Raw genomic sequence first — 9,938 nt, 5'->3', positions numbered from 1 at the left:
TTAAATATCAAAGACCCATGGGACCCCCGATGGGCAGACGGAGTCAAAGGTGGACTCTACACAGGCTACACAATTCTTAGTTCATTTCCCATGGTTACTCTCCTGATAAAAAGAACACTTGTCCAGCAAAGATCCCTTCCTCAAACATACAAGCCCTACAGAATTTAACCTTAGCCATACAATCACAAGAACAGACCTTACAAGATCAATTACACTCCTCCAATAAAGACCCCTTCTCATGGTTAAAACTAGTCCGTCAAGGGTTAAACCTAACACAGGCAGCCAATATAACAAATCTCTCCCACTGTTTCCTCTGTACGGCCCTTGAAGGAGCCCCCTTAGTGGCAGTCCCTTTACCTACTGCTTTCAAGGCTACAACTAACTCTACAAGTGCCTCCCAAAAACCGTTCTTACTCCAAGTCCCACTATACCAAAACCCAGAAAGTCCAATGCTTCCTTTCTGCTACTCTACCCCAAACACCTCCTGGTGTAATTATACCCAGCCACCCGCTAAGACCCAGACAGCTCCCATTGGAGGTTATTTCTGGTGCAACAAAACCCTCTTCAAGGTCCTTAATCACACATCCATCAGTCAATCCCTCTGTGTCCCAGTGTCCTAGTACCTAGTTTAACCTTATATAGCAAAGCAGAAGTAGCTGAACTCGTCATACAATTTAACCCTCCTCCTAATGACCTCCAAAAATGGGCTGTCTTCCTTCCCTTAGTCATCGGAGTCTCCCTGGCCTCCTCCTTAGTGGTGTCAGGGCTTGGAACTGGGGCACTTGCGCACTCGGTACAGTCTACCCGATCTCTAGCAGCTCAAATCCGAGAGGCCATAGAGGCTTCAGCTGAAAGCCTGGCCTTTCTGCAGTGTCAAATTACCTCAGTGGCCCAAGTAGCAGCACAAAATAGGCGAACATTAGATTTACTTACTGCCAGAAAAGGAGGAACATGTCTCTTCTTAGGAGAAGAATGCTGCTATTACATAAAGGAGTCAGGCCTAGTAGACACTAACATTCAAACCCTAAACAGGATTAAAGCGGAACTAAAAACCTACAATACCCCCTTCACCCCCGGACCACCGGTATGGCTGCTGCCCATAATACAGCAGATGCTCCCGTTCCTAATTCCCATACTAATCCTCTGTTTTGTCTTATGTCTTTCTCCTGTCCTGTTTTAATCAGATTTCTCCGAGCCAAAGTTCAAGAGATCACGCGCGTCACCTTCAACCAGATGCTTCTTCATCCGTACATCCAAATACCAACCATAGACCCCAACCTTAACGACGTCCCTTAACAGCAGGAAGTAGCCAGACAGACCACGGCGCCCATTATCACTATTATCAATAAAAGGTTGGACTGTTTGGACAAACGGAGGCAAGATGGCGCAGTTCCGGGTTCTTCACTGTCAGCTTTCCCGTGCCGGGGAAAGACACAGGTCGACTGCACAGGCGCAACCCGACCTCCGACGGAGAAAAACCGGAACCCGCCTAGCCACGCCTACTGCCCGGCCCCGACCCGCCTATGTCCCGCCCACTGCCCTCCCACTCCCAGGCCCAGGACATAAAAGCTGCTTCTGGCGGGCGCGCGGTGGGAACTTCCTTGGCCCCTGCTCGTGTGCGGGGCTAGGAACCTCACCTGAGAGCTCCACCGGGTGACTCCCCCAGCCTCCCCTGCCGGAGACCGAGGGACCTCACCCCTCCCCCACAAAGCCGGCTGACCAAAAAATAAACCTGCAGTTTTGCTCCTAGCCCTGCCTACTCGCTGGTCCTTTAATACTCACCCTGGTGAGCCTGGAAAGCAAATCAGCTTCCTGGAAAGCAAATCAGTTAGGATTGTTTTTTCTAGTTCTGTGAAGAATGATGGTGGTGTTTTCATGGGAATTGCATTGAATTTGTAGATTGCTTTTGGCAATGTGTTCATATTCACAATATTGATTCTGTCCATCCATGTGCATGGGATATGTTTCCATTTGTTTGTGACATCTATGATTTCTTTCGGCAGGATTTTGTTTTTTTTTTTTTTAAACTGTTGTTGCTTTAAAATCTGTTTTGTCTGATATAAGAATAGCTACTCCTGCTTGCTTTTGATGTCTATTTGCATGGAATATCTTTTTCTACCCCTTTACCTTAAGTTTGTATGAGTTTTTATGAGTTAGGTGTTTCTCTTGAAGATAGCAGATACTTGGCTGGTGAATTCTTATCCATTCTGCAATTCTGTATCTTTTAAATGAAGCATTTAGGCCATTTACATTCAACATTAGTGTTGAGATGTGAGATACTATTCTATTTATTGTGCTAGTTGTTGTCTTGAATACCTTGTTTGTTTGTTTTTTCCATTGTGTTGCTGTTTTATAGGCCATGTGAGATTTATAATAAGGAGGTTCTATTTTGGTGTATTTCCATGTCTTGTTTCAAGATTTAGAATTCCTTTTAGCAATTCCTGTAGTGCTGACTTGGTAATTGTGAATTCTCTCAGCATTTGTCTGTCTGAAAAAGACTATTTCTCCTTCATTTATGAAGCTTAGTTTTGCTGGATACAAAATTCTTGGCTGATAATTATTTTGTTTCAGGAGGCTAAAGATAGGACCCCATTCCTTTCTAGCTTGTAGTTGTTTCTGCTGAGAAATCTACTGTTAATCTGATAGGTTTTTCTTTCACCCTAATGCTTTTGCCTTATAGCTCTTAAGATTTTTTCCATTGTCTTAATTTTAGATAACCTGGTGACTATGTGCCCAGGTGATTATCTATTTGCAATTAATTTCCCAGGTGTTCTTTGAGCTTCTTGTATTTGTATGTCTAGATCTTTAGCAATGTCAGGTAATTGTTTCTCAGTTATTTCCTCAAATAAGTTTTTCAAACATTTATATTTTTCTTCTTACTCAGGAACACTAATTATTCTTAAGTTTGATTGTTTAACATAATCCCAAACTTCTTTGAGGCTTTGTTCATTACAATTATTTTTTTCTTTGTCTTTGTCAGATTGGGTTAATTTGAAAGCCTTGTATTTGAGCTCTGAAGTTTTCTTCTGCTTGTTTCATTCCGTTGTTGAAACTTTTTCCAGTGTATTTTCCATTTCTCTTTAAGTGTGTCTTTAATTTCTAGAAGTTGTGATTGTTTTTTATTTATGCTATCTAGTTCTCTGAAGATTTTTTCATTCATATCCTGTATTATTTTGTAAATTTCTTTTAGTTGGTATTTACCTTTCTCGTGCCTCCTTGAGTAGCTTAATAATCAACCTTCTAAACTATTTTTCTAGGAATTCAGAGATTTATTCTTGGTTTGGATCCATTGCTGGTAATCTGGCGGGATCTTTTGAGGGTGTTAAAGAACCTTGTTTTGTCATGTTACCAGAATTGTTTTTCTGGGTTCCTTCTTATTTGGGCAGACTATGTCAGAGGAAAGATCTGGGACTCGAGGGCCACTGTTCAGATTATTTTGTCTGAAAAGGTGATCCTTTGACGTGGTGTTCTCCCCCTTCGCCTAGGAATAGGGCTTCCTGAGAACTCGACAGCAGTGATTGTTATTGCTCTTCAGGGTCTAGCCACCCAGCAGAGCTACCAGGCTCTGGGCTGGTACTGAGAGTGTCTGAAAAAAGCCCTGTGATGTGATACGTCTGTAGGTCTCTCAGCCACGGATACCAGCATCTGCCCTGGTGTAGGTAGCAGGGGAGTAAAGTGGACTCTCTGAGCGTCCTTGCTTGTAGTTTTGTTTAGTGTGCTGGTTTTCTCAAATGCTGGTTATGCTAGCAGTGAAGTTGTCACATGGACAGACTCGGGGCCTCTGGCTAGCCAGAATATTACAGGCAGTGGAATTAGCTGTTGTTTTCTTTTTCTCTTGGGGCAGGATTGTTCTGAGTTGCTGTAATGGCTTGAGTGGGTTGGCCTCCAGCCAAGAGGTGGTGCTACAAAGAGGGCAATAGCTGCCATAGTATAGGAAGGATACAAACTTGCCCTAAGGTTGCCTGGGTTAAGTATTTCTGTTTCTTAAGTGATGGGTGGGGCCACAGAGCTCCCAGGAGATTATGTCTTTTGTCTTTGAATACCAAGACAGGTAGAGAAAGACCATCAGGTGGGGGCAGGGTTAGGCTTGTCTGAGCTCAGACTCTCCTTGGGCAGAGCTTGTTATGGCTGCTGTGGGTGATGGGAGTGTGCTTCTCAGGCTTATGGAGATATATTCCCAGGGGGATTATGTTTGCCTCTGCTGTGTCATACAGGACACCAGGAAGGTGAGGGAAAGGTGGCAGTGACAGGCCTCATCCAGCTTCCATGCAGCCAAGAAGGCCAGTCTCACTCCCACCATGCTCCCCCAACATCCAACAGAGCCGAGTTTATATCCAGGCCTCTAGTGCACTGGACTGAGATCTTGCCCCAGGCTATAGCCTCCCTGCTGAGAAGGCAAGCTGGGCTTTCAGGCCACATCCCTCTCTGCCTGTCATGGCTTCTGTGCTCCTAGCTGTACTTCCCATTTCTCCTTCTCCCTGCCCTGGATGCCGCCCAAGAAAATTCACGATCAGTCAGAATTATTACGAAGTTCAGCTGGAAGTCTCCTCCCTGTGGCCCTTCCCCACTTCCACTGGCTGCCCTCCCCAGGGACCCCTTTGAGATTAAAGTCAGAAACGGCTTCCCTGGGTTTCCCTGGGGACCAGGAGTGCCTGCATGGCTCTTCCCACTGCTTCTACTCCTTTTTTTTTTTTTTTTGAGACAGAGTCTCATTCTGTTGCCCAGGCTGGAGTGCAGTGGCACGATCTTGGCTCACTGCAAGCTCCGCCTCCCAGGTTCACACCATTCTCCTGCCTCAGCCTCCTGAGTAGCTGGGACTACAGGCACCCACCACCGTGCTCAGCTAATTTTTTTTGTATTTTTAGTAGAGACGGGGTTTCACGGTGTTAGCCAGGATGGTCTCGATCTCCTGACCTCATGATCCGCCTGCCTCAGCGTCCCAAAGTGTTGGGATTACAGGCATGAGCCACTGCACCCGGCCGCTTCTACTACTTTTATATTTCACTCAGCTCTCTAAATTTATTTCACCTCTAGGTACTGTTAAATCCTTCCCCCATGATCTGGGATTTTTGGGTTCCCCAGTGAGGATGTGTGTTTGGAGGTGCTTTCCCCTCTTACATCGCGGGCGCTCACAGTTTTTCTGCCGTCTCACAGTGTTTGCAGTGACAATCCACTTCTTTCAGAGCGTCTGTGAATTCCTTTGGTTTTCCTGCTGTGTTCTTGACGTAGTTCTTGGAGAAAAAGCTCACAATGTGAGCCTCCACATGCTATTCTGTCCATCCAAGTGGGAAATGTACATCATGAGTCCTGCCTCTTAACCACCTTTTCCCTCTGGAAAAAAAAAAAAAAAAAAAAAAAAAGCCAGCTTCTTCCTTTTAGGTTGACATTCTTAATTTTGGAAATCAGTGCTAATGAAACCCAAGTGTTCCTTATGGAAATGCAGTTTGAAGAGTGAGGCTCCCTTGGACCTCCCAGCCTCGTCTAGCTTCTGTGTGACTATGATGCATGGGTGAGACAAGCAGAGGAACAATACAGACTTCCCACAGAATCCAGAGAAAGAATACATCTGCTGTTTTGAGCCATTAAGTTTTGGGGTGATTGTTACACAGCAATAGATAACTGGAACATATCCCCGAATTCCACGTTTGGAAGATTGCAAGTAATCGATCAATGTCAGTCTTTCCATGATCATTTGGTTTGCTTCAGGCCAGATCTGCTGCCTTTTGAATTAGAGATACCGTTTTCCAAGTTTTTGGTCATTGCTCGAGTTTCGTGTTCAGAATGCACATGTCTATTTTCTTACTTGCTGTAATGGACCAAATTATGCATCCCTCGCCCACCCCCCACCCCCCACACAAATTCATATGTTGAGGTCTTAATGTGACTGCATTTGGAAGTAGGGTCTTTAAAGAGGTGATCAAGCTTAAATGAAGCCCTGAGGGTGGGGACCTGATTCAAGAGGACTGGTGTCCTTGTAAGATAAAAGAAAGATGCCAAGCATAGACCTGGTGAGAAGGTGGCAGTCTGTAAGCCAAGGAGAGAAACCTCAGGAGAAACCAAACCTAGCAACACTTTGATCTCAGACTTCCAGCCTCTGGAGGTGGGAGGAAATAAATTTCTGTAGCTTAAGCCACCCAGCATGTGATATTTGTTATGGCAGCTATAGCAGACTAATACACTAGCATTTGAACACAAATCAAAGAGACCTCTGCAAGAGACCTCTTGGGGATGCTGGTCAAGCTATGATTTTTGACTTGAACTTTCTTTTCCAATATCTTTTACAGCAAATGAAGAAAGAAATTCATGTAATCTTTCTTGTCTGTACCCCTGAACAAAGCTGAATGCTTTTGAGGCCCTCTTTCCATCTCAAACTTGGGTTTTAAAACAAATCAGTAATGATATTTATTCTATTGTCTTTTTATTAAGGAATCTATATGTTCATAGTTTGGAACATACAGGAAAACATGAAGAAGAAAATAAAATTACCTGTAATGATGATCACTGGTGTGAAGTTCTCTCTCTCTCTGTGTGTGTGTGTGTGTGTGTGTGTGTGTATTCAGAGACAGTCTCGCTCTCACTCTGTCACCCAGGTTGTAGTGAATGGTGCAGTCATGGCTCACTGCAGCCTCAAAGTCCTGGGCTCAAGGGATCCTCCTGCTTCAGCTACCTGAGTAGCTGGGACTACAGGTGTGCACCACCATGTCTGGCTACTTACAAACAAATTTTTTTAGAGACAGGGTCTCACTATGTTGCCCAGTCTGGTCTTGAACTCCTGGGCTCAAGCAATCCTCCTGCTTCAGTCTCCAGAGTCACTGGGATTACAGGTATGAGTCACTGAACCTGCCTACATTTTTAAAAAGTTTCTTTGCTTTATTAAATTCCTCTTCAAGACTTAACAGAACAATGGTAGCTCATCATAATCAGGGAAACAAGAAGAAAGGAAAATCACTCAGGCTCCTTTCTCGGGGGGAGTGGAGAAGCTGGGAAGCACAATGACAGTGAACCATGGGAAGCAGGGGGCATGGCCAGTGGATCTGAAAGGGACCAGCTAACGGTCACTAAATGTCCAAGGCCTGGGCTTCAGCAATAGCCTCAGGTATCTCTGTCACTCCACGGCACTCATTGGTTCAGTGAGATGTCATTTATTAAGCAGTTACGACGTTGCAGGTGCTGTGCAAAAGACTGGACGTACAAAAGAATTTGACCCGGACCTTCCCACTCTGGGGTCTATAATCTTGTAGGGGGAAGGGAACACAAACGCAAATTAGTAAAGAATGACAGCAGTAGCTTAGGACATTGCAACTGTGTGCTACAGGGCCCAAGGACTGGAGACCCACCCCTTCAGGAAGGTCAGGGAAGAGCTGGGTGGTGGAGAGAGCTGAGCCTGTGTGGAGCCCTGATGTATGCTCTGACGCTGAGGGAGCACGGTAGAGATGGACACAGATAGTAACAGAAGAGTGTGGCCCCGAAAGCAGAAGCAGCATCCTGCACCGTCTCCCCTTAGAATGAATGAGTATGTACAAGAAAACGACCACAGGCATCGCCGCCCTCAGTGGATCTCTTCGCTGGAGAACTGACAGAGCGCGTGCCGCGCCTGAGTGAGCCGGTAAATTCTCTCCTTAAGGATTCTTCTCTTGGTGGCGGTCTCACTCTGCTCTTGAAGCAGCCAGGAATAGCGATTTTTTTCCTGTAGTATCTGCATCATGGCTTTCTGCAAGGAGTCACCATTCTCTCGGAGCATAAAATACTGAATTATAAATGGGATCTGGTTGGCGAGACGTTGGCTGGTTTCCTGGAAGAGGGAGAAAGAAGGGTTTGCTGGAGTGGTCTCAGCTCAAGGCCTGTGGTTGCAGAGAGAAGGCATGGAGTTCTTGAATGGGCATATGGTTGCCTTGCGAAGCTCTGGTGGGCCCGCCCACCTCCATTCCAGTGGTCAGCATCAAGCCCCATGAAGGTTCCACCTGCACTGACCCCTCTTTACTTCCAGGCATCCCCTCTAGCACTAAGAATCCCCCTGCTAGGCTAGCAAGCCCATACCACTGCTGGGCATCCGCACAGCTCCTCCCTGCTGGAGAGAACCCCCGGCCCAGGACTCCCCTGGCTCCCTTCTGGGTGTGCATCAGGGCCATTTCGAATCCTCCCCTCATTCCATCTTCATAGATGCAGCCAGTGTGTCTGGCAGCCAGGTGCCCATGGCTGGGAAACCACTCTATTCTGATTGAGAAAGGGCTTCGGGAGGTGGGTGTCTTTGCAGTTTAAAAGCTATTTTTCCTTCCTGGGCACAGTGATACTTGCATACTGGATAGAAAGTCAGAGGCCAAAAAGTTCATCAGGTCACAAAATCTAGGGAAAGGAAATTTCATTCCTATCTTGTGGGGCTGGCGAGTGTGGCACGTTAGTGCCTTCTGAACACCAAAGAAAGCTGATTCATAGCCATTATCATCGACGTTTGTTGTATTTTGCTGTATTCTGATCATAGTAATTTTGTAATTCATGGACTGCATATGAAATATAAAGAATTTTGGGGTCGGAATTAATTTTGAGTACACGCTCTGCTCACTTTAAAAACTGATTGTGGGGATATTAATTAAAAATGCCTTCGCAGGGCTCGTGTAAAATTATAAATGAGAAAATATATAAGTAGTTTATCATAGTGCAAAAGGGCTTAATACATTGTAGTGGTCCCTCCCTCCTTCCCTCAGCAAAGCCTCTCTAGGTTAGCATAGTCCCTGCTCAACTCTACAAATGCCAGAGAGCACAGATCCTGCCCCCCAGGGAACTCACGGAGAAGTAGGCGTTCAGGTGGACGCCTATTTCGTTAAAGGAGGAAACTGAAGACTCATTAATGGGAAAATGAGAGTTCAACTTCATATTCTGTGAAGGCTTCGCCAGAGGGTTAAAAATCTCTTCTCGGACTTTCTTCACAACAACACTGTAAATCTGATCTTGACAAAAAACAATCTGCTCCATTCTGAACTGAAGTTGGATCATGTTTTCCGCCTTTTCTGTGTGTCTCACTTTTATGTCTTCAATCTTGCTCTGGTTAGATAAGAAAGACACGCACGTTACTTCTTTTTCTTCTTTCCTGTTGGCTTAAACAAATTTGGAAGCACTATGATGCTGAACTCAGAATTAAAACGAATCTGAGGTCAAAGACGTCCTGAGACTTGAAATGGTGATTTTTAGAAAGTCCCACTTCGCCCTTTCTGTCCTTATGAACCTGGTTTCTTCACTCCCCGCTTGCAACAGACCTTCTGTCCTGCCCTTTCTTCCTCTCTGGCCATCCCCAGTCCCTCCCACACCACCAGCTTTCTGCTCCTTCATCAGGAACAGGCTTAGTCCATACTGTTGGGACGGTGTCAGTCATTCCTGGAGTTCTACTTCTGCTGGAATGGTTCCAGTGCTGACACTGGGATAACAGGGTGATATACCTGTTTCCCAGGAATCCCAGGGCTCCTACGTCACCCATGCAGTCAAGGAAGAAAGAGGTTGACTGGGCACGGTGGCTCACGCCTATAATCCCAGCAATTTGGGAAGGCTGAGGAGGGTGGATCACTTGAGATCAGGAGTTCAAGACCAGCCTGGCCAACATCGTGAAAGCTCATCTCTACTAAAAATACAAAATTAGCTGGGTGTGGTGGCGAACGCCTGTAATCCCAGCTACTTGGGAGGCGGAGGCAGGAGAATCACTTGAATCTGGGAGGCAGAGGTTGCAGTGAGCTATCACACCGTTGCACTCCAGCCTGGACAACAAGAGTGAAACTCTATCTCAAAAAGGCTGGGTGCGGTGGCTCACACCTGTAATCCCAGCACTGGTAGACTGAGGCAGGTGGATCACCTGAGGTCAGGAGTTTGAGACCAGCTTGGCCAACATGACAAAACCCCATCTCTACTAAAAATACAAAAATTAGCTGGGTGTGGTGGCAGGCGCTTGTAAT

The 9,938-nt window shown here is 45.8% G+C and overlaps 1 protein-coding gene across 2 annotated transcripts in view; it reads right to left on the bottom strand.

Annotated features, from left to right (window-relative positions):
* Window positions 1-6,845: 6,845 nt before the first annotated feature.
* The window catches only part of MX2 (MX dynamin-like GTPase 2), a 43,974-nt gene continuing 40,881 nt past the window's right edge, over window positions 6,846-9,938 (bottom strand). For both annotated transcript variants that reach the window (XM_011954057.1, XM_011954058.1), the window contains 2 exons: window positions 8,785-9,039; window positions 6,846-7,792 (listed from right to left, as the gene is read on the bottom strand). In XM_011954057.1, the coding sequence (XP_011809447.1) occupies window positions 7,550-7,792; window positions 8,785-9,039 (498 nt within the window). In that variant the 3' untranslated portion in view covers window positions 6,846-7,549. The remainder of the gene's footprint in view (window positions 7,793-8,784; window positions 9,040-9,938) is intronic.

The sequence above is a fragment of the Colobus angolensis genome, unplaced genomic scaffold (genome assembly GCF_000951035.1).
Source record: "Colobus angolensis palliatus isolate OR3802 unplaced genomic scaffold, Cang.pa_1.0 Scaffold38, whole genome shotgun sequence".
Classification (NCBI taxonomy): Eukaryota; Metazoa; Chordata; class Mammalia; order Primates; family Cercopithecidae; genus Colobus; species Colobus angolensis.
This window is presented reverse-complemented; position numbering and strand designations above follow the sequence as displayed.